The sequence below is a fragment of the Scophthalmus maximus genome, chromosome 15, assembly GCF_022379125.1.
Source record: "Scophthalmus maximus strain ysfricsl-2021 chromosome 15, ASM2237912v1, whole genome shotgun sequence".
NCBI classification, from domain to species: Eukaryota; Metazoa; Chordata; class Actinopteri; order Pleuronectiformes; family Scophthalmidae; genus Scophthalmus; species Scophthalmus maximus.
In genome coordinates, this window is record NC_061529.1 from 2,264,289 (window position 1) to 2,289,179 (window position 24,891).

Here is a 24,891-nt window from a genome sequence, read left to right on the forward strand (position 1 = left end):
TAAAAGCTTCTGCTAAAATGAATGCAATGTAATTATGTTATGATATTTTTTTAGATGGAACGTTTATTGGATACACTTTCAGTTTTTGGCCTAATAAAGCAAGAATAGACCAATAAAAAGCTTCTTCCTTAAATCACAAGAAACATTAAAATGTAAAGAAATTGAATTACCATCAGGGTTTGTCAAATTCAGACCCATTACTTTACAGTTAACTCTGCAAACCTTAACCTTACCACAACAAGATAAATGGGATATTCAAAACAAACATCATTATACGCATTCATTCCTCAGTAAAATTCTGGTTTACCTGCTGTTTCATAGTTGAGTGTTTGACAAAGCATTAGTTTTTAATCTTGTAATATATTTTGTACATAAAATCTATAATGCAAATGTATAGGCTACTGTTGCACAGTGCATTTACCACTGAAATGTAGCGGAGTTGAAGTACAAAGGCAAATACTCAAAGTACAATTACCTGATAACCTGTACCGGTATTGAAAGAAATATATTTAATTATGTTATACCACTGCATATATGTAAATATAGTCATTTTTGTCATCAAGCCAGCAAAGCCATGTTTCACTGTGTGACATGCAGATAATTCATATTTTCTAACTGTTTATTTCAATCCAAGAACACAGTGATGTTACAGATATACAGCACTTGTGGACTGTGTCTCCCTCTAGTGTACAAATACATGTGTATTAATGCTTCCTATGTCAGTGATGGATATTACGTTGAACAACAACATGTCTCTGTAATACAGTTACGTCTGGCAAGACGATATTCAGCCCACTTTGACCACATTTGATAGCACTAAACCATGTGTATGTATTTAAAAATGTGAACAAAATTCACATAATTTTATCTATTTCCAAAGATACAAATGAAGCGGACTAAACAGGAAGAAAAAGAACAACACTACCAACCAATAAGCATTAAGACCATCTAAAACAGATCTGTCATCATCAGATTCAGACACATTTTTTTCTCATTATAATATTTATTTACTGTTTATAACTCTGCAAACACATTGAGTTAAAGCCGTTTACAATACAAACAGGAGCAGTGATCAAAAAAAACTCCAGAGTTCATTAAAAGCTATTTACACAGCCAGTTTTATACTCCTACTTTACCCAGAGATAGGAAATCATGGTAAAATAATTGTATTGTAGCAAATTAGGTTCTAAGTAGCAAAGTATTAGTAAAAATATATTTGCAGCAGTTCACTTGCTGTGGCTGAGCATTAAGTATTTGATTTCATCTTTGCATTGCTATTGTTTCTTTTACATTTTAGCTACAGCAACAAGAATATATATGGTGATACATGTACACATTCCTTTTTTTAACAAATACTGCACTGGTGTTTTCAATGTATTATTCTCTATTGTCAACGCTGAAGTCATTGTTAAAAATTATTGTGGAATGTCGGTAACATTGATCGATTTTTGCGGCAACCACCTTTGAATTGAAGCACTGAGAGCTGTCATCTTATTAGTAAGAGCACATGTAGCTTGGATCAAAATTGTACATTAAAAACTATGGTAGTTCTGATAAATAAAAGACATGGCTTGGTTTAGTTGTACACCATGAGCAAACGAGCCTGTCCTCCAGCTCATACGACGAACGTTGTCGTTTTTGAAACGGCGTATAGCGACATGTGGTCGTTCGAAAGTCCACCGACCTGCCATGTCACCCTAAACCTACCCATCACCCTCACATTTACAAGCTCATTAACCATTCGTTTAATGCCCACGATGCTGTGAGGCAAAAAAAAGTATTTGTGAAGTAGCGCCTGTCACCGGTAGAGGTGCAATTTTAAGAAAACGACAGAGTTCCTCGTATGAGTTGGAGGACAAACACATTGGTGAAGCCCTGTCGTAATTTGCAGTAATTATTAACAACTTGATCTCATTGTCGGTGTGACTTGAATTAATCAATCTCTTTGTAGGTCAATAACATGCAACCAGAGATTGAAGTTAGCACATGAAGACTGAGTTAAACGTGAGCTACCTTGTCCAGTTGTCAACATGTTTTCTTAGTCCTTACTCTCTCACTTTCAATGACATGACAATGACCAACGAGCAAGGGATTGCGTTGTAACTTTAGATATAATTTACATCGAGTTGTTTCACTTCTCCGCTCCGTCAAAGAACCTCATTTTCTCAGAGTGCATAGAGTCTTTCAGTCGTTGTATGGATGACGCTGTATCACCGGAGATGGGCTCAGATGAGTCAAATATATGTGTAATTTGTTTAGTTATGACAATTGTTTCCTTGCTCTCGCTTCTTTCGCTTGATGTTTCCCGAACAAAGTGCCTCTCAAAGACCCTTCTCTTGCCACTTTGGGAATCTTCCACAGTCCATGATGCGGCTTCTCTATCCTCTGATTGTAGGGGAAGGCCTTCAGACGATTGGACTTGAACAGCAGTCAGTAGCTTGGCATGCTGAGCTTCTGGGGTTGCTTGTATATTCGTAGTGATGACGTGTATTTTTCCAGATTCCAGTTTGAGCGTGTCTTCTGATGAAGATGAAACTCCAGATGACAGAATGGTGATTTTCTCAGGCATGTTTGGCTCAACCGAGATCAGTGCTGTCCTCGTAGTGGACGTGATGATGTTAGTGTGTGTCTCTTCAATCTCTGTGGCTGCACTTGGATCAGAGTATTTGGCAGTGACCTTGGTCGGAGAAGATGCAGACGGACAAAAATACTCACTTGTCATTGTAGAGCTAACGTCGGCGAAGGCATCTGATGACTGGATAGAACTGGTTGGGCTCATTTCCTCAGTCCCTGTTTCATCTACCGGGGTCTTTTCATCCTTGTGCTCATCTTTTTCAGAAATCTTGGCAGGTTCTGATGGGGAGGACAGTCCGAACTTGGGGAATTTAAACCAACTTGTCTTCTCAGGACTTTTAGTAGTATCTTGCTTGGTATTACTTTGTGTTTCCTTTTCCTCTAACTGCTTTCCACCGGGTTCACTTGTTTCATCGACTTCCTTTATGGCTTTAAGATTTTGTTCGCCGTCGTCTGTTTTTGAAACATCAAATTCAACATCAAAGTTATTCAGGATCTCACCAAACGATGTCAAAGTCAACTTTGGAGATTTACTCTCTTCTTCTGTTACCAGCTGATTGTCTTTGCCTTCATTGTCAGCAGGGACACATTCATCTTCAGGTTTGGATTTTGAGAAACCCAGATTCGGCATTTTAAATAATGGCAGTTTGAATCTACTTGGAGATCCCTGGCCCACACTGTCAGTCTCAGTCTTTGGCTTTTCAGAATCGGACATTACTGCTTTGGGCATATCAGTTTTAATATCAATACTTGGACCTTTGATTTTAACAGTAACATCCTCTTCAAGTTTAGCTCCATAATTTTCAGCTTTGTCTGGACCAGTTGCTTCTACAGTGACGTCATAGGAAGCACCTCCAAACTTCGGCATTTTCAGGGTAGGCATTTTGAATTTTGATGGCGACCCTCCAACATCTTTCAACTTTGCTTCAGTCTCCACACTAGCTGGAGATTCCTTGACATCAGCTTCAGGGAGTTTGACCTCTGCTCTATGAGGAATCGTGACATCTACACCCTTCTGTGATGCATTTAAATCAACTTCAGGTCCTTCCGATTTTGGCAGTGAAATGCCAAACTTTGGTAATTTAAACTTGCTTCCTTGTACATCATGTTCAGCTTCAAGCTCAGGAGCTTTGATTTCCATTACAGGTTGTCTGACTCTTAATTCCCCTTCTGGAAGAAAAACATCAACTTGTGGAAGCTCAGCACTGACTTCGGGTATGTTAACACTTGACTTTGAAAAAGAAAATTTGGGTAATGAAAATTTACTTTTTTTCAAGTTTCCATCAAGTTCTTCAGCAGGTTGCTCTTCCATTGAAATAATGCCTGAAGGTCCTTTGACTTCAACATCTGGTAGAGACATTTCTGCTTTCACCTCTGGTGATGTAACATCAGCTTTTGGTGTTTCAAGGTTCATATCTCCATCATGGGCTTTGCCACTTGTTCTTGAAAATGAAAATTTTGGAAATGTCCAGTTTGGTCGTTTCAACTTGGCTTCAGTCTCAACTGTAGGTGCATCTGGCACTAGTATGTCACCTTTGGGTTCTTTAACTTCAAAACTAGGCAGTTTGACCTCAGTTTTAGCCTCTGGTAATGTGACATCTCCATCTTTCTTTGATAAGCTCAAATCTATTTCAGGCCCTTTTACTTTTGGCATTGAGATTCCAAATTTGGGCATTTTAAACCTGCTCTCTGATCCTTCAAGTTCACTTTCTTTTGGTTTCACATCTACAGATAGGCCTTCGGCATCAATGCTGGGTGCTGTAACATTCACTATAGCTCCCTCTTTAGTTACCTCCATCTTTGCACCATCAATTTGGATGTCTTTGTCCACATCAGGCACTTGCACACTGACCTTTGGAGTGGCAGCTCCAAATTTGGGTAACGTGAATGTTGGCATCTTCAGTTTTGATGGTGATCCTTCGACAATACTTGTTTGACCTTTAATCTCAGGAGCCTTAGCGTCCACTTTTCCAGAGGGTTGTTTTATTTCAACATCTGTAAGCTGAACCTCAGCTTTGGCTTCTGGGAGTGTGACATCTAAATCTTTCTTTGATAAGCTCAAATCAATTTCAGGACCTTTAACTTTTGGCATTGAGATTCCAAACTTTGGCATTTTAAACTTGCCTCCTTGCCCATCAATTTCTGCTTCAGACTCCAATCGTTTCACATCCACATCAATTTTAGGACCTTCTGGGATATCAACCTCAACTTCAGCCTTGGTTTGTGTAACATTTACATCTTTCTTGGAGAAACTTAAATCAACATCGGGTCCTTTTACTTTTGGCATTGTGATGCCAAACTTTGGCATTTTGAACTTACTTTCCAGCCCATCTACTTCTACATCACCTTCTGGTGCCTTAAGCTCCACTTCCGATGGTATAACTTCCACATTTCCTTTTGGAAGAGAAACATCAACTTCTGGAACACTGACATCAAATTCAAGCTCTTTTGTACTTTGCTTTGAAAATGAAAATTTGGGTAATGAAAACCTTGGCTTTTTCAACTTGGCATCACCCTCTGCAATTGATGCCTGCGATACTGATATTGAACCCACAGGCTCTTTGATTTCTACATCAGGACGTGTGACTTCAACTTTTGCTTTGGGTAATTTCAAATCAGACCCATCCACTTTAATATCTTTGTCCACATCAGGCACTTCCACACTGACCTGGGGAGTAGCAGCTCCAAATTTGGGCAATTTGAATGTTGGCATTTTAAACTTTGATGGAGATCCTTCGACGTTACTCGTGTGAACTTCAATTCCCGGAGCTTTAATTTCCACTTTGGCTAATGGTCCTTTTAGTTCAACATCAGGGAGCTGAACATCAGCTTTGGCTTCTGGTATTGTCACATCTACCGCTGTCTTTGATAAGCTTGAATCAATGTCAGGGCCTTGAGGCACAAAACTGAGACTTGGCAGGTTAAACTTGCTTCCTTTTTCTTCATGTCCAGTTGTTGTAGTTTTCAAATCCATTGATTTGCCTTCAGTGTCAATACTGGGTGCTACAATGTGAACTGCCAGAACCTCTTCGGGAATATTAATGTCAGCATCATTGATTTTTAAATCTTTGTCCATATCGGGTACTTCTATGGTGGAACTTGGAGTGCCTACTCCAAATTTTGGAAATTTAAATGTCGGCATTTTAAATTTTGACGGTGATCCTTCTTTGTCCTTTGTCACAACTTTGATCTCGGGAGGTTTGATTTCCACTTCAGCAGAGGGTTCTTTCAGATCAACATCAGGGAGTTTGACTTCAGCTTTGACTCCTGGTATTGTCACATCTACATCTTTTTTGGATAAACTTAAATCAATGTCAGGCCCTGTAACCTTTGGCATTGAGATGCCAAACTTTGGCAGTTTAAACTTGCTTCCTTTTTCTTCATCTCCAGTTGTTGTAGTTTTCAAATCTATTGATTTGCCTTCAGTGTCAATAGTGGGTGCTACAATGTTAACTGCCAGAACCTCTTCAGGAATATTAATGTCAACGTCATGGATTTTGACTTCTTTGTCTATATCAGGTACTTCTATGGTGGAACTTGGAGTGCCTACTCCAAATTTTGGAAATTTGAATGTCGGCATTTTATATTTTGACGGTGATCCTTCTTTGTCTTTTGTCACAACTTTCATCTCAGGATGTTTGATTTCCACTTCAGCAGAGGGTCCTTTCAAATCGACATCAGGGAGTTTGACTTCAGCTTTGGCTTCTGGTATTGTCACATCTACATCTTTTTTGGATAAACTTAAATCTATGTCAGGCCCTGTAACCTTTGGCATTGAGATGCCAAACTTTGGCAGTTTAAACTTGCTTCCTTTTTCTTCATCTCCGGTTGTTGTAGTTTTCAAATCTATTGATTTGCCTTCAGTGTCAATACTGGGTGCTACAATGTTAACTGCCAGAACCTCTTCAGGAATATTAATGTCAACGTCATTGATTTTTACATCTTTGTCTATATCAGGTACTTCTATGGTGGAACTTGGAGTGCCTACTCCAAATTTTGGAAATTTGAATGTCGGCATTTTATATTTTGACGGTGATCCTTCTTTGTCTTTTGTCACAACTTTCATCTCAGGATGTTTGATTTCCACTTCAGCAGAGGGTCCTTTCAAATCGACATCAGGGAGTTTGACTTCAGCTTTGGCTTCTGGTATTGTCACATCTACATCTTTTTTGGATAAACTTAAATCTATGTCAGGCCCTGTAACCTTTGGCATTGAGATGCCAAACTTTGGCAGTTTAAACTTGCTTCCTTTTTCTTCATCTTCAGTCGTTGTAGTTTTCAAATCTATTGATTTGCCTTCAGTGTCAATACTGGGTGCTACAATGTGAACTGCCAGAACCTCTTCAGGAATATTAATGTCAACGTCATTGATTTTGACATCTTTCTCCATATCGCGTACTTCTATGGTGGAACTTGGAGTGCCTACTCCAAATTTCGGTAATTTGAATGTCGGCATTTTATATTTTGACGGTGATCCGTCTTTGTCTTTTGTCACAACTTTCATCTCAGGATGTTGGATTTCCACTTCAGCAGAGGGTCCTTTCAAATCGACATCAGGGAGTTTGACTTGAGCTTTGGCTTCTGGTATTGTCACATCTACATCTTTTTTGGATAAACTTAAATCTATGTCAGGCCCTGTAACCTTTGGCATTGAGATGCCAAACTTTGGCATTTTGAACTTGCTTCCTTGCCCGTCAACTTCTGCTTCATGCTCTGGTGATTTCATATCCACTTCCCCTATTTTCACTTCCACCTTTCCTTCTGGAAGTGCAACATTCACATCCTGAACACTGAGATCAACTTCTGGGGCCTTAACACTTGGTTTTGAAAAGGAAAACTTGGGCATTGAAAACCTTGACTTTTTAATTTTTGCATCTACCTCCACGTCACTTAATGGTTCCTTGACTTCAGCCTCTGGCAGGTAGACCTCTCCTTTAACCTCCGGAACATCAATATCTGTATGTGGTGCAGATATGTTCATGTGAGCTCCGTCAATTTTGATTTCTTTGTTTGTATCGGGTATTTCAGCGCTGACATTTGGAGCAGCAACTCCAAATTTGGGGAATTTAAATGTAGGCATTTTAAATTTTGATGGTGATCCTTTCATGCTGCCTAACTGAGCTTCAATCTCAGGAGCTTTAACTTCCACTTTAGCAGAAGGTTCTTTTAGTTCAACATCAGGGAGATTGATTTCTGTTTTGGCTTCTGGTAGACTGATGTCTACATCCTTCTTTGATATGCTGAAATCAATTTCTGGTCCTTTTACTTTTGGCATTGATATTCCAAACTTAGGCATTTTAAACTTATTTCCTTGTCCATCAAGTTCACCTTCAGTCTCTAGGGGTTTTATTTCCAGTTCAGGTTTTTCAACCTCCATCTTTGCTTCTGGAATTGAAACTTCTGCTTTTCCAAGATTAACATCAATTTCTGGGGCTTTGAGTTCAAGATCAGCCTTAGCCTCTGGTAATTTAACATCTACATCTTTTTTGGATACGCTTAAATCAATTTTGGGCCCTTGCACTTTTGGCATAGATATTCCAAACTTTGGCATGTTAAACTTGCTTCCTTGCCCATCAATTTCTGCTTCACACTCCAATGGTTTAACATCCACAGTGATCTTAGGAGTGTCTGGGGTTTCAACCTCAGCTTTGGCCTTGGGTAGTGTCACATCTACATCTTTCTTTGAGAAGCTTAAATCAAAGTCAGGCCCTTTTACTTTTGGCATTGTGATGCCAAACTTTGGCATTTTGAACTTTCCTCCTTGTCCTTCCAGTTCAACATCAGTCTGCTGAGGTTTGATTTGCACTTCAGGTTTTTTAACTTCCACTTTGGCCTCTGGAATCAACACTTCGGCTTTTCCAAGACTAACATCAATTTTAGCGACTTCAGGAAGTTTGACCTCAGTGTTAGTGTCTTGTAATGTGATATCTGTGTCTTTCTTTGATAAGCTTAAATCTATAACAGGCCCTTTGACTTTGGGCTTTGAGAAACTAAAACTTGGCATTTTAAATTTTGAAGGTGATCCACCTGTATCTTTAGCTGCAACTTTAATCGCAGGAGCTTTAATTTCTACTTTAGCTGAAGGTTCTTGTAGTTCAACATCAGGGAGGTTGACGTCGGCTTTAGCTTCTGGCAGTGTGACATTCACATCTTTCTTTGAGAAGCCTAGATGAAATTCAGGTCCTTTTACCTTTGGCATCGACATTCCAAACTTTGGCATGTTAAACTCTTCACCTTTTCTATCTATTTCTACCTCACACACTGGTGATTTCATCTCCACAGCTATTTTAGGTGCTTCTGGAAGTTTGACTTCAGCTTTAGCCTCTGGAAATGTTACATCTTCATCTTTCTTAGACCGGCTTAAATCAAATGTATGTCCTTTCCCCTTTGGCATAGAGATCCCAAGATGGGGCATTTTGAATTTGCTTCCTTTGTCATCTTTTTCAGTTCCCATGGATTTCAAATCTATTGAAGGACCCTCAACGCTGGGTGCTGTTATGTTAATAGTCGCCCCATCTTTGGGCATTTTAATGTCAGCTCCATCGATTTTTACATCTTTGTCCATATCAGGTCCTTCTACCGAGATGTTTGGAGTACCAACTCCAAATTTTGGTAGTTTGAATGTTGGCATCTTAAATTTCAATGGTGATCCTTCAACATCCTGTTGGTGAACTGCAATCTCTGGAGCTTTGACCTCTACTTTAATACCAGATTCTCTATGTTCCATAACAGGAAGCTTGACTTGTGCTTCAGCTTTAGGCAGTGTGGCATGTATATCTTTCTTTGATAAGCTCAAATCAATTTCAGGTCCTCTTACTTTCGGCATCGTGATTCCCAACTCTGGCATTTTAAACTTGCTTCCTTGTCCGTCATGTTCACCTTCAGTCTGCAGAGGTTTGATTTGCAATTCAGGCTTATTGACCTCCATCTTTTGCACTGGAAAGTCAACATCAATGCTTCCAAAAGTAGCGTCAACATTAGGGGCTTCTGGGAGTTTTACCCCAGCTTTAGCTTCTGGTAGTGTGACATCTACGTCTTTCTTTGACAAACTTAACTCAAATTCAGGTCCTTTCATTTTTGGCATTTTAATTCCAAACTTTGGCATTTTGAATCTGCTTCCTTGTCCTTCAAATTCAACTTCAGTCTGCAGAGGTTTGATTTCCAACTCCGGTTTTTCAACTTCCACCCTTTGCTCTGGAATAGAGACATCTATGCTTCCAAGGGTAACATCAACCTTAGGGGCGTCTGGAAGTTTGACCCCAGCTTTAGCTTCTGGTAGTGTGATGTCTACGTCTCTCTTTGATGAACGTAAATCAAATTCAGGTCCTTTTATTTTTGGCATTTTAATTCCAAACTTTGGCATTTTGAATCTGCTTCCATGTCCATCAAATTCAACTTCAGTCTGCAGAGGTTTGATTTCCAACTCCGGTTTTTCAACTTCCACCTTTTGCTCTGGAATAGAAACATCTATGCTTCCAAGGGTAACATCAACCTTAGCGGTTTCTGGAAGTTTGACCCCAGCTTTAGCTTCTGGTAGTGTGACGTCTACGTCTTTCTTTGACAAACTTAAATCAAATTCAGGTCCTTTTATTTTTGGCATTTTAATTCCAAACTTTGGCATTTTGAATCTGCTTCCTTGTCCTTCAAATTCAACTTCAGTCTGCAGAGGTTTGATTTCCAACTCCGTTTTTTCAACTTCCACCCTTTGCTCTGGAATAGAGACATCTATGCTTCCAAGGGTAACATCAACCTTAGCGGTTTCTGGAAGTTTGACCCCAGCTTTAGCTTCTGGCAGTGTGACATCTACGTCTTTCTTTGACAAACTTAACTCAAATTCAGGTCCTTTCATTTTTGGCATTTTAATTCCAAACTTTGGCATTTTGAATCTGCTTCCTTGTCCTTCAAATTCAACTTCAGTCTGCAGAGGTTTGATTTCCAACTCCGGTTTTTCAACTTCCACCCTTTGCTCTGGAATAGAGACATCTATGCTTCCAAGGGTAACATCAACCTTAGGGGCGTCTGGAAGTTTGACCCCAGCTTTAGCTTCTGGTAGTGTGATGTCTACGTCTCTCTTTGATGAACTTAAATCAAATTCAGGTCCTTTTATTTTTGGCATTTTAATTCCAAACTTTGGCATTTTGAATCTGCTTCCATGTCCATCAAATTCAACTTCAGTCTGCAGAGGTTTGATTTCCAACTCCGGTTTTTCAACTTCCACCTTTTGCTCTGGAATAGAAACATCTATGCTTCCAAGGGTAACATCAACCTTAGCGGTTTCTGGAAGTTTGACCCCAGCTTTAGCTTCTGGTAGTGTGACGTCTACGTCTTTCTTTGACGAACTTAAATCAAATTCAGGTCCTTTTATTTTTGGCATTTTAATTCCAAACTTTGGCATTTTGAATCTGCTTCCTTGTCCTTCAAATTCAACTTCAGTCTGCAGCGGTTTCATTTCCAACTCAGGTTTTTCAACTTCCACCTTTTGCTCTTGAATAGAAACATCTATGCTTCCAAGGGTAACATCAACCTTAGGGGCTTCTGGAAGTTTGACCCCAGCTTTAGCTTTTGGTAGTGTAACGTCTATGTCTTTCTTTGATGAACTTAAATCAAATTCAGGTCCTTTTATTTTTGGCATTTTAATTCCAAACTTTGGCATTTTGAATCTGCTTCCTTGTCCATCAAATTCAACTTCAGTCTGCAGCGGTTTCATTTCCAACTCAGGTTTTTCAACTTCCACCTTTTGCTCTGGAATAGAGACATCTATGCTTCCAAGAGTAGCGTCAACCTCAGGGGCTCCTGGGAGTTTGACCCCAGCTTTAGCTTCTGGTAATGTGACATCTACGTCTTCCTTTGACAAACGTAACTCAAATTCAGGTCCTTTCATTTTTGGCATTTTAATTCCAAACTTTGGCATTTTGAATCTGCTTCCTTGTCCTTCAATTTCAACTTCAGTCTGCAGAGGTTTGATTTCCAACTCCGGTTTTTCAACTTCCACCCTTTGCTCTGGAATAGAGACATCTATGCTTCCAAGGGTAACATCAACCTTAGGGGCGTCTGGAAGTTTGACCCCAGCTTTAGCTTCTGGTAGTGTGACGTCTACGTCTTTCTTTGACAAACTTAAATCAAATTCCGGTCCTTTCATTCTTGGCATTTTGATTCCAAACTTTGGCATCTTCAATTTGCTTCCTTGTCCATCAATATCAACTTCCATCTGCAGAGGTTTGATTTCCAAGCTAGGTTTTTCAACTTCTACCTTTTGCTCTGGAATAGAAACATCTATGCTTCCAAGGGTAACATCAACCTCAGGGGCTTCTGAGAGTTTGACCCCAGCTTGAACTTCTGGTAGTGTTGCAGTTGCATCCTTCTTTGAAAGGCCTGAATCAGTTTTAGATCCTTTCAACTTTGGTATGGATATGCCAAGATTTGGTATCTTAAACTTGCACTCCTCCCCCTCTCCCTGGATTATTTTTACCTCTGATCCATCAGTGTTTATGTCCTTGTCTACATCAGGCACATTTATTCTAACTGCTCCAAATTTGGCCAGTTTGATTGTATGCTCCTCAGCTCCAACATCTTTTACTTCACTTTCGGTCTGTGGAAAGGAGATGTCAACCTTTGGCTTTGTAGCATTAAGATTAACACCAAAACCTGTGAGACTAACGCCACCACCCTTTTTGGCTGGGGAACCATTTACTGAATCAATAAACTCAATGGAATCGATTTCTGGTATTTTGACATCCAATGTGACTCCTCCAATCTGCCCCTTGCCTTTTCTTGTTTCAGTTTCTGGTGTTGTTACTTCTTGGAGCAATATAGTCCTTTCTCCGAATATTGAATCGCCTTGTTCCTCAAAGATGTTTTGTTTTGGCAATTTAAATACAATGTCTTTTTTTGGACTTTCTTTGCCTGGAATTGTAATATCCTCTCGTTTATAGAACTCTATGTCACTTTGTTTTAGCTTGGTTTTGTCCACTTTCTCCATTTCTTTAACAACCTTGGTCTCAATTAAAAGCCCCTCAGAGGTTAAATTAGCAGTTGCAATCTTTGGTAGTTTGACAGTAGTCTTGGTGATTTCGGAAGAGGCAGTTATGTCAAATTTAGTAAGGTGCGCCTCATGTTTTGTTTTGGTATCTGCAACTTTTGTAGGTGTTTTCACTGATATTCTTTGTGCATTTGCATCTATCACAGTAATTTCTTCAGGAATAGGCATTCCACATGTGTCAACCTTTGGCAGCTTAAATCCAGGCAATTTTGAAACTGCCTCTTTCACACTGTCCACATCAATTAACAGTTGCACAGTTTCGGTTTGAAATTCTTCATATTGTCCTGTTAGAACCACTTTGGGCTCTTTAATTCCTTTGGCTCTGGTCCTCACAGACATGTCCTCCATACCTGGAATCTCAATGTCTTCACGTTTGGGAAGTTGGGTTCTGGAATGACTGCTTTTTGACAGTCTGTCATATGGATCCTCTTTCACTGCACTGTTAAGCTTCTCAATTGTATTTGGGCATTCTTCAACATTTAGTTTTTGTATAGTTTCCTCAGTTGAAATGTCACTCAAGCCAATTTTAGGCAGTTTGAATGTCGGACCTGTCTTTGCTTCCTGTTTTTGTTTTATGTCCTTGTCTTTCTTTGCTTGTTCTTCACCTTTCTGTGGAGATCTTCGCATAAATGTGACATCAGAAAAATCAAATTCAACCTTTGGAATGACATCTGATTTTTCATTTGCAGGCTGATCTGCTACTTCTGTACTTGCCCCTAGGGTTTTTAGCCTTTTTGGTGAGGCTTTTGCTTTTGTATCTTTCTTGTGTGATTTATCCTTCCCCAAAATTTTCACTTTTATTTCAGACCTGTCTTTCTTCTTTTTCTTCTCATCGGGGGACTTGATACCAGAGGGGCTTTCTTGATCTGCCAGAGCCATAGTTAGATCTGCTGTTTTCAAAGTGCTGTCTATACTGATCAGTTCCACCTTGTGTTGAACAGTCTTTTTTGGATCATTTTGCTCAAGTCTTATTTCTTCCACTACCTTCAGATTCTTCGATACATAGACTTCAGGTGCTTTTCCTGAGAGGCTTTCAAAGCATTCATCAGGGGAAAGCATGTCTGATGCTGTCTGGTAAATGTCGCCACTGATCTGCCCGATTGTTGGTGCGTCTGTCTCCTGGTCTTCAGATGAACTTACGCGGCCTCTCTTTTTCAGAGCAGAAAGCTTCATTTTGTGCCTCTTCTTGCCTTTGAGAGCATCTTGAGTTTTTATAGGTGACTCTGTGTCACTTGTTGTGGGGCTAAGCTCCAGCTTTCTCTGCTCATCAGCCTCAGAGGAACTGTGAGACCTTGTGAAGTGGGACTTCCGGCCCTTTCCAAAGGAGGGAAACTTTGGCCATGAAATGCGAGCATCCCCACGCCTTTTGGTTTTTCCTTGTTCCCTCATCTCTGGAGCACCAAGGTCTTCCTCCTGTTGACCAACAGAAATGTGCAAATGTCAGTGTAAGCCCGAAGACTAGCTATCACAAAAAGTTTGAGCAGAAAACTTGAAAATAGTTACAGGGATAACGTCGGAGTCCATGGCTGGTTCAGTCTCAGTGATGTCTGGTTTGCGTTTCAAGCAGAGTCTCATATTGTAAGCCTGAGCATGCTCCAAAATCGTAATGGCATCCTCATATGACACGTTGTCAAAATACACCGTGGCGCTCAGAATCTGATCACCTGCGTAAATAAGAGATAAACATTTCAGAAACACTTACATGAGAAAGCTCTCCGTCAAATGTGTACAACAAAATCACTGTAAGCATATTGTAGTTTCTCTTTTTCAAATGCCTGTGAAAGTGAAAGTTGACCTTCTTTCAGTTTCAGACTTTTTGAGGCCGGTGACTCTGGTACCACTTCCTTAATGAAGATGCCCTCTTTCCCCCCTCCACCATAAATGAGACCCTCTGCACATCCATCGTTGGCTGTTTTCACTATCACCTCAGACTCGGGGCTGGGAACTTCCTGCCAACACATGAAAATAGAAAGGATAATCATTTTTACCTTTAGCGTTGTTATTCTCTGCTGCACAGATACGGGGAGGTGGGAATATCTCACCTTCAGTTTACTCATCTTTGGAGTCGAGCGCTTATCGAACATGGACCCACGGCCAGACTTTTTTGTTTTCTTTCCACTCCCACTTTTGTGGCGTGTGTCATGCTCTGCTTCACACTAAAAGGAAAACGGAAAAAATAAGTCTGATGATGATGATCTGATGTCAAGCGGAGAAGAACAAATAGTTGGAGGCTGATAATTCAATGACTCTTCATCTGATGGAATGAATTCAATAATTTGTGGGAACAAATTACTAAATTGATGGGTCAATTTATCATTAAAAAAATAAGGAAATGCCGTTTCCACTCTCCAGGTTTTGCACAGCAACAAGCTGTGTTGGTTCTTAGGAGATTGTGGTTTGGAAAGAGCCAACAGAGAGATACTGTATATATACAAAATACATTTATTTTGTAGAGTGGCAGTCAAGAGAAGCATCACTAAATACTTGATTACACATCTTGGTCAACAGATTAAAGAGACTCTTCATGCTTTGGTGACACGCACAGGTCTGTGTGAGCATAAATGAGCTCTAATTCTCTAATTTCATTTATGTACAGCCTGAACAAAAAAGAACATTGAATCACAAATAAGGTGTTGAATGACCCAGTTTGATTCTGCTCGATAAACCTGATTCCTCGATCTGGATTTTTAAATTATTTTAACTGCACATCCCGGTCACATGACTGCAAAGTAAACAGGGTCTATGATTTATTGTTTTAGCTTGTTTTATGCTGTAACATAGTGGTGTGTTGGTGCTCAGTACCTCTTTGTCACTGTCTGTGAATTTGTCCGTTTCAGGATACTCCTCGACGGGGGACGACCCTTGAGGGCGTGGCCTCACTTCCTCTGTTAAGTGAGATGGCCCGTCACATGTCTGCGAGGACAAGAGGTCAGTCAACACAACAGTCACATGGTCCAATCCCCAAACAGTTTTTGTGATCATTTAAAAAAAGGCGCTTTGAAAAGGGATCTTTCATAATTTTTTTCTTCTGCGTAAACACCATCTTGTCTTCTTCGGCCACCTGACAGTTACAGTATTAAACTCACGCAGGAACAACAGAGGTTTGGAGAAAACTGGACCACAGTGAATACATCTCACACCAGTCGTGTGGTTTTTGGTGATGGCAATGCTGGTCGGTCTGTTGGTCCAACACCAGAGAGAACCAGAGTGAAATATCTCAGAAGCGATTATATGTATTGTCATTACCATTGTTAAAGACATTAAGTAGTCGCCAGAGGAGGAATCTTTATAACTTTGCTTATTCCTTGAACTTTCATTTCAGTTTGTCTCTTCAGTCTTTCACAGCACATTAGCAAATATATTTTTAGCGGGGGAAAAAGCCAGAAAGAAAACAGAACTTTGAGAAACTTAATTTGCAACAAAACGTTATTTCATATGATGATGATTGAGAATCAATGATGATTCATTGATTGACGTCACTGTGATGACTTTATGACGTCACTTATGGCGAATCATTTTCTGATCAATATCAGCTTTAGATTGCCTCTCTATGCAGAGATATCATGGAAAATGTGTTTTTCGGACCATATTTTTGTTGACTGTGACCTTTAGACAGATCAACTCCAAAAATGAATCGTCTGGAGATACCCTCCAAAGTAATTATGGCCCCAATTTTGGTGAACATCTGTCCAATGCGTTGAGTTATTTTGTACACACACACACAGAATTAAAACTGGAGTTTTAATTGAATTTCTCGTTCAGTCACTCACTGAATCGTCCTCTGTGCCGGGCTCCGGTCCTCTCAGCCTTCGACCAGGTCCTGTTCGCAAAAACAGAAAACAGTCAAAAACCAAACACCAAATAGCATCTGACTTGACCTCTGCTCATTTTAATGTTATTTTAGTGAAGAACAGAACAAGTTTATAACTTCATCTCAAAAATATTTTGCATCGTCACACACAACTAAAGGGAAAAATTGCATTGGGTATTTTTACCAGCAGCTGAAGTTGACTTCCTGTAACTATAAATAAATAATGCATGATTTCAAAAAGGCCTCTGGCAAAAGATCAGTCTTATGTCGACACAAACTTAACCTGATTAAGTGCATAATAACTTTGTTGTATTTTATAATAATTTATTTAATTACTTAGTATAAAAAGTAGTGTTTTTTTATTTAGGTTTATATTTTGGGAGCAGTAAGCTGAGACTTCCACCCTGCCTGACTCCTGGCTCACTGGAGCCGATGATGAGACTATTCCGAGTTCTTCCTGGCAATAAAACCCCCAGGGACCCGCTGCCTCCTCCGAATGGTAAGTGCTGCACTGTATCGACCCACAGGAAAAGTCTGACTCCAAAATGAATCTGGGTAGTCACATTAGTATTATTACCTGCTTTTATGCCGAACCTCTATTTGGTATGACTCCATTTTGAATTACCCCTTTTATTTTGATTTGAGGTCGACTGTGTCATGATGTTGTTCATTTTTTAGCAGTCGAAGAATTGGATAACAAAAATAGCAAATTCTAGAGTTGATATATTTTATTTGAATAGGGCTTGACAGAACTATAACCATCTTTATCTTTACATTCAAAATATTTCCATTATAGATAGATAAAATGTTTTTGTGTCTGAGCAGCTGATTAAACCTTTTCTATTGTGGGTGAGCTGATAAGACCATGATTGCCGTATTTTCAAATCTTACTGAACTCTAAACTCCTAAATTCGAATCAATGAAATAAAATAGAAATGACACCCAACATTTCTAATGTTTGTTTTCATCAAGAGAGCTGGAGGAGAAGGATTTTTGAATTCTTGAGCAATAATGGAATGGTCACAAAACAGTCCAGTTAGTCAATGGATTAATCAAATTAAAAGCTCAAAATACTTTCTGCCTACGGTCTCCAGGTGAATCCTCAATGTGTCCAAAATAATGATAATAATAGACTTCATGTATATAGCACAAAACCCAGTTACAAACTGCTTTACAAGATACAAAATGGAATATTATAAAATATTTAAATATATAAAATATTAGGGTAAAAACTAAATAAAATAAAAGCATTTAAAGGGATTACAATAGTCAGAAAAATCAGAGCAAGGCTAAAGACTTTCTTTAAAAGAAAGTAAAAAAATTTGGTTAGCCCGCCAATATGTGTTAGAGGATTTTGTGGAAGTGATTTTCTCAACAAATGTAACAAAGGAAAGACAGCATTTTGTTTCAGTACATTGAAACGTCTCTATCTTCTTTAGCTGCTGTTAAACTGCAAGTGTCACATGACTTTTTCGGTCCAATCACGACCAAGTGAGTTTACAGCCCCCCCCAATCAAATTAGAATAAACTGAACAGGTCTGAACCGAACTGTGGATTTGGAGGATCATGTACAACCCTTAATTTTTCCTGTAGCACCATATTGTTTCTCAGCCAACCAGCGCCACCGACTGTCTGACCATAATGTGGGTCATGTGAAGAGCTCCAACAGACTAAGTCCATTAGTCAAGGCAAAAGACTGATGGTATAAAACCTCCTACTGTATCAGGGTGTGTCGCTGCCACAACGTCGATCGTTCAAAATTCAAATCATATCATAGCTCTGAGATAAAGAAAAAAAAAACAACCTGCATAGAAGATTAGAAATAATATCAGAGAACACTTGAATATTTACACGCTGTGTGCGAACCACACCACAGTCTAGACGTGTGGTAAACATGATAATCAAAGTGTTTACAGCTGCCTACACCATTGACCTTATCATCCCTGTCACACACTGATCACCATCCTTCTCCTTCACACCACTAACGAAGACCTCTCAGAATTGAAATGTTCAGAGCTCACTCTGTGGAAGCAAACCGCTCACCTACCTGCTGCCGCTGCTTGTTTAACTCTCGGAAATAGAGCGAGGTGCTAACAACACCTTGTCCAAAATAACCCTCTAATATTCCTGGTGCGATTGCGACTGACAAACGTGGCGAAAGTTATTTGCTCAGCCTCAGATGTGCACAGGAGGCGGGTCACTTTTCCATTGCAGTCATACCTTGTCTGAACTTGTGTCACTCCCAAACTGAATTAAGTGTTTTATAAACGTCCTCGTAGTGACTGAACTCTTTGTCCCTCGCATTCCTGAAAATAACCAATGTATTTACAGGGATCTCTCTTTATACCTACATCCCCTTAAATCCTAATTTTAAGAGGTTTTTTGTAATGAGATAATCTGAATTGTTTAATTCACAAAATCCCTCGATTTCCAGTTTTAGGGAATATTACATGAATCACAGACTGTAATTGAAGCAATAAGTAAGTAAATAAGTGAAGTATTGAATGACTTTAATGGCCTAATTTAAATAAATTAAATTAATATTTTAATGTTACAACCCATTAATAAACCAAAGCACCAAACACTTAAAAAAATATTCCCTGAACTGCTCGAGCCTCCGTAACCCAATCATGAATAATGGTGCATTCCATTACACCTCGGAATTCGGAATTACCAACCTCCAAGCCCGGAATTTACAACTTGAAGTCAAAATTTGAACTCGGAGGAACGTCACCAACCCTGACATTGAAATCCAAGATGGCTGCTCCGTGTATCAACGCTAAGTTAAAGCTGTTGTTTTGACCGTTTATTAGCACTTCTGTCTTATTTGTGTCTTATTAAATTTGTCGTACACACAGTACTGTCCAATTACTGTCTGTGGACGTCTTACTACTGCGTTAGTATGCGTGAAATGCCGTGTAATGCGTTATTATGAACTGGTTTTGCTAGCAATGGCTAGCTGGCTAGCGGAAACGTGTACGTTGTTCTCAGACTGCCAACTAAAAGTGCAACTGGAAAGAAATCAACTCAGGTTGTTCGGTTGTGACGTCATTCCGAGCTCGGGGTTATAGTCGGAGGTATAATGGAACGCAGCTTAAAGAACCCATGATAGTGACACATCACTTATCATCATTTAGCAGCGCCCAATCACGTGGCTCTAGATTTGGTGATGTAAGCCTGGCGGTCGGGCTCCCACTTTGGTCGGGACTGGAATATTTGATCGTAATTTTAACTAATATTTATAACTTCACCCATGATGGATAATCTTGTTCCCCAGATGAGGGACTTAGGTGATACACCCTGGCTTCAGGTAATGATTATTATCATTTCAGATTTTTTTTCCCATCAATTAATCATTTCATCTATGAAAGATCAGAAAATATGTCAAAGAAAAGCTAATGGAGAAGATGGAAATGTCTTCACTATATTTATTTATCAGTTATCAAATCGGTCCCATGATTTTTCTGCCAATCAGCTCCGTGAGACTGTGACGAACTGTGGATATATCACTTTATGCGTCAATCAATTTGTTTGTTATTGAAACCCAAAGAGATCAAGGATGGGCTCTACTGTACTTGTTCCACCAACAGGGAACTGGTTCTTTAACCGGATCCGTTCAGGGTGCTTTGAACTTTAATGCTGTCGAGGGAGCCGGCCTGTGCTTCCTCCAGTTTTGAGCGGAACTATCGTGAAATCATCATCAAACGAGAACAGAAACGGAGGGATTTAAATTGGAAGTAAACAGTTGTTGCGTTGTAGCGGCGCGCATTGATCACCTGGGAGCGTTTATTCGGCTATTGAAGATCATTTTTCACTTATGCATGGACCATAAAAAGAAGTGGAAGAATGTTACGTGCAAGATGGTGTGTTACAGTTAAGAAAATGAAGATAAAAGAAAGCCTCACATTGACAGTGATACGCCTCCAATGCCGTCACAGTTCAGGCTGAAGAACCAGCTTCGTTTGGTGCCACGTCTGAACCAACTTGTCAGGTTCAGAACCAGTTTTTATTTGGTGGGAACGCTCCGGTTTACAGTCCGGTGCAGGAACCAGACCGGAGCTCGTTCTCTAGCGCTACGAGAAACAGGAAAGGAGTCTGACTCTTGGACACTTATCGACAACTTCGGTCCAACGCATTAGAATTTACCTCGACTCTCAGAGGAATTTTCTTAAAATTTCCCGCTGCTTGTTTTGAAAGTGGGACTGAAGCTGCATCTCATCTCTTCATTGGCTAATTATTTGACCAGTTCCCTCTTTGGTTTTGAGACAACTGGAACATTTAGTCGAGGAGTGAAGTGGAGCCACTGACGGCCCAGTGTCTCTTCAGGGGAATTGAGCTGAGCATAATTATGGAGCTTCATTGGATTAACCGAAGCTCCTGGTCTCTCGGGGCCAGAAAGTGTCATGTGCCACGTCTCCTGCACAGAGCCGCCAGTGGATCATGGAGTCGGTGTTTGCGTTGAGCTTTAATGGAGGATTTAAGCCCCCGAAAGATGCACTTCATTTTTATTTGCCGCCTCATTCAGGCGGATGTCCAGTGTCCAGGCAGCGCTCGTACGGAACCTCCTTTCTCAAATATTTGTCATGTGGGCGCTTGCAAGAGGCCTTGATAACAACCCTCGCTGTGCCCACTAAAATTATCAGAATTGAATCACTTGTCTGGGGCTGTTTAGCTGTTTGACTTGTCTTTGATTCGATAGAACTGATGCCATAACGCTCTCATTTGGCAGTATTCTGCAGACGTATTAAGATGCCGAAACGATCCGTGGTGCATTGATCCTGCACGTGATTCATATTTGGGTGCAACTGCAGCTCTGGACTTTTGGGTGCGGCTCCTCTGGGCCCCTGCTGACGAGACTGCTGCGATTGTCTTCCGTCTCCTTATGTGGAAACGTGAAATCCTCTGTACTGACACAATGTCACGACAGTAAACCCCTCGTGCAGTCGGACAAAAACTGTCATAGAAACATTGCAGATTTTCTCGTGACTCGTCTGTGCGCAGCTCGTCTCTTACGTAACCACCGTATCCGCCCCAGTTTGTTTCTGCCGATGTAAAAGCACCTGGACGTCTCCCCGAAGCTCCGCTCTTCACTGAACTAATGTGAAGCAACACCGCTCATTATTCCTGTTCTTTTTTTCCTCCCTGTGCCTTAACACAGACACGAGCTCCTCTCACAGGACGGTTTGTGTGTTTGGATCCAAGTTTTGTAATGAGATTTTAAGAGAAGGAAGGGGGGAAAGAAAAAAAAACACAACTCAGAATTAGATTTTCTGCACAGATTATATAAACATGAGACTGCGAAAGCGCATGCTTTCAATCTGTTAATCTGAGTTTCATTACAGCTCAGGAATTTTGCATGTTAATCCGCTGCGTATTCCCACGACACCTAGTTTATTATATCAGGTCACACACACACACACACACACACCTACACACACACACACACACACACACACACACACACACGTACACCTGAGTGGGTTGGACTAACACTAGTTAGTGTTTGTTTTGCTTCACATTTCTGGAGTGACTCAGATTCACACGTGACTATGTAGTTGAGTTAATGGTTAATAAGCTCTGGCAGATAAATGATATTGGGTTTTTGTTTTTAATTTGCTTTTATCAAGAGGAAGTTGTTGAACTTGATTGCTGCCCAAGTTGTTCGCTGACAATTACATTTCTCTGTTTTACAGCCGTGTTAATAGTCTGGAAACAGATTTTTTAAAATGTAATTCACTTATGATTTTGTAAAGTTGATGACAAGTAGGTTAAAATTAGCTATATTAAAATAGTCTGTATTTAGTCTGGTTCCAAGATGTTTCCGAGGTTTTTTTCCCTAATGACAAGAATTGAAATCTAGATGGAAATAGATTAAAAATGAAAAACAATAAAGATTCTTTATGTAAGTTTTCTCTGCTGTCAAACGTGATTTCATTCTGGTGATGGTCACCAAGAGCCTCGGCCATCGTTGTGTCTACATGTCAGAGGTCATGATACGACCTTTGAGGGCAGACTGAGCGCTACAGCGACTCGCTATCAGAAAGTGCGTCCGCTACGTAGCAATAGAAGAACAAACTGACATATTGACCCTTTTTAAATAGAGACCATTTTTCTTGATTGAATCAAGATCCAAGAACCACGGCGTCCAAATTATCACAAATAACTGTGAAGGAAGTTGCCGACTGAGGCTCCAAGAAGGAAAGTGGTGTGAGTGACAGCAGCCGCGTATAGAAACTCCTCAAAGTGGTGAGATATTGATTGAAGACGGAGATTCGTCCGACTTTGACGCTGATGGTTCGTAAATGGATCAGGATCGTCTGCGTTCGGCTCCACTGTAGAACGGATCAGACAAACAAACCCCGTCTGTCTCGCTAAGCCAATCTCTCTCTCTCTCTCTCTCTCGCTCGCTCACTCGCTTCCTGTGACCTTGAGTGGTGCCCGACGCTTCCCCCCTAATCTCCAGCCATTATCATTTCTAAATGAATAAAGAACAACATCAGCACAACACTATAAGATGTCTATGATATAACATAGAACACTATGAATTAAAAAAAAAAGTTAAATGGGGCACATTGTAATTTCCAATATCACTTTCTCTTGACCTATAACTGTAAATCATCGGAATGTCACGTTGTGTAAATGATGGGATGATGTAACGAATCACCTGCCATGTTCCACCAAAGGACAATCTTAAAGCATCGTTGATTTTTCATCCACATCACTGCAAAATATCCACGGGAAGCAAACGCACGAATAAATCGCACCAAAAAGATCGTCCGATTTCCAAGCGAATGTTTTAAAAGCAGTGGCGTCTGCAAAAGCAACCTTCGTGATAATAACAAACTCAAACATTCTCACAAACCTTCAACAATAACAATCATTTTTTTCCATATAATTTGAGGAATGTAATCACTTTCGCACAAACAAAGTAACTGTCCAGTTTCTACGCCCACATGATCGTGTATGGGTTATTTACATCGCATGCATGTTAAAAAGAAACTGCATTTTTCATTGGGAAAAATTCATATTGCATGTATCAAAGCTCAAGTTTTAGAGCTTTCATCATCCTAAACTTGAAGTAGTTTGGACACTAAAACTGATGCAGGGTTACAGTTGGTGACTCTCCACTTTCCCACGAAGCCTGCAGCTGTCCAAGGTAATTTGGGGAATTGTTTTTGTTCCCTTTTCATCTTTAACCCCACTAATTTATCTTCTTTTACAATCCTGTTTTCTGCTCTGCCACAGTAACCACAGTCCAGCCTCTGCTACACACACACACACACACACACACACACACACACACAGGAGGAGCTGCGCAGCGCCGCCCGACTTCCTCCATGATGACATCGTCAAACACTCCCCTGCGCTCTGCAGACACACCCAGCGCTCACTGCAGGCCGGCAGCACCACTCAGCATCAGCACCAGCAACAGCCTCAAACTCGCTTCCCTGTCTCGCTTCATCACAAACACACACACACACACACACTCCACCGCACTACTGAACCCAGCTGCTGATCCAGTGAATTGCTCGAGGAAAAAGCAGCACCAGACAAAGTCGTAGAGACAGAGGAGAAGGAGGAGGTGGGAAGGAAATAAAAACAGAGCAGAGAGAGGAATATAGAGCGATGCCCACCCGTCCCTGAGGAGGCGGCGTGCCAGTTGGGGAAGGCCAGGTGGAAGCAGTCGCACATGATGGCAGCGGCAGCAGAAGTAGTCGAGGTGCCGGGCGGAGGGAGGGACGGTGGTGGTGGCGGCAGATGCTGCTGCTGCTCCCCCCCGGGTCTCGTCCTGGATCAGCCCGTGTGTGTGTGTGTGTGTGCAGGTTAGCCAGTCACAGCGCAGCTACAGGGATGAGTCGCGAGAAATAACCAGAGAGGAGAGTTGAGAGCTCGATGCTGCGGCCGTGTCCACACTCGGAGTGAAGGAAACTCCCTCGCCTGCCCCGTAAACATGGACCTACAGCGCAGCACAGTAACTTCGTTATGGGAGGAGCTGTCCCCCCCCCCCCCCACCCGACCCACCACACCAACACTCATCCCTCAGTTCTCCTCCTCCTCCTCCTCCTCTTGTTTTTCTTCTTCCTCTTTTTAGCAAAAATTACAAACGTCGTGTGCTTCCAGCTTCGACTCGGATATAAGACAAGATGTGATGAGATTACGAGAGATAAGATAAGATGGTCCTTTATTAATGCAACAACGTGGACGTTTCCTGTGTTACAGCAGCAAAGGGCATCGTGAAAATAAGAAGCATCATAAATAAGTAAACATGCAATATAAACAAGCAAATATATAAATATAACCTTAAAAGAAATATATTTATAAATATAAATATAATATTCTTAAAAAGAACAAGATAATATGTTCAATGTAAACAGGATAGCACACAGAAGACGACGACTCCTTGGACTTTGGGAAACTATAATATTATATTAGTGTCGTATTATTTGTGCTATTTCAGGGACCAAAC

The 24,891-nt window shown here is 40.5% G+C and overlaps 1 protein-coding gene and 1 long non-coding RNA gene across 2 annotated transcripts in view; one reads left to right on the plus strand and one right to left on the minus strand.

Moving 5' to 3' along the window:
- LOC118285866 overlaps positions 1-24,891 on the plus strand; it is a 35,909-nt gene that overhangs the window by 559 nt on the left and 10,459 nt on the right. Inside the window, exons 2-3 of the long non-coding RNA XR_004785280.2 lie at positions 15,451-15,541; positions 16,792-16,923. This is a non-coding gene — a long non-coding RNA (uncharacterized LOC118285866). The remainder of the gene's footprint in view (positions 1-15,450; positions 15,542-16,791; positions 16,924-24,891) is intronic.
- On the minus strand, positions 112-24,409 carry LOC118285862 (neuroblast differentiation-associated protein AHNAK). Its single transcript, XM_035609762.2, has 7 exons — positions 24,059-24,409; positions 16,384-16,433; positions 15,416-15,526; positions 14,656-14,769; positions 14,409-14,562; positions 14,117-14,277; positions 112-14,026 (listed from the first exon to the last, which is right to left on the minus strand). The coding sequence occupies exons 1-7, from the start codon at positions 24,114-24,116 to the stop codon at positions 2,132-2,134; spliced, it is 12,543 nt and encodes a 4,180-aa protein (XP_035465655.2). The 5' UTR covers positions 24,117-24,409; the 3' UTR covers positions 112-2,131.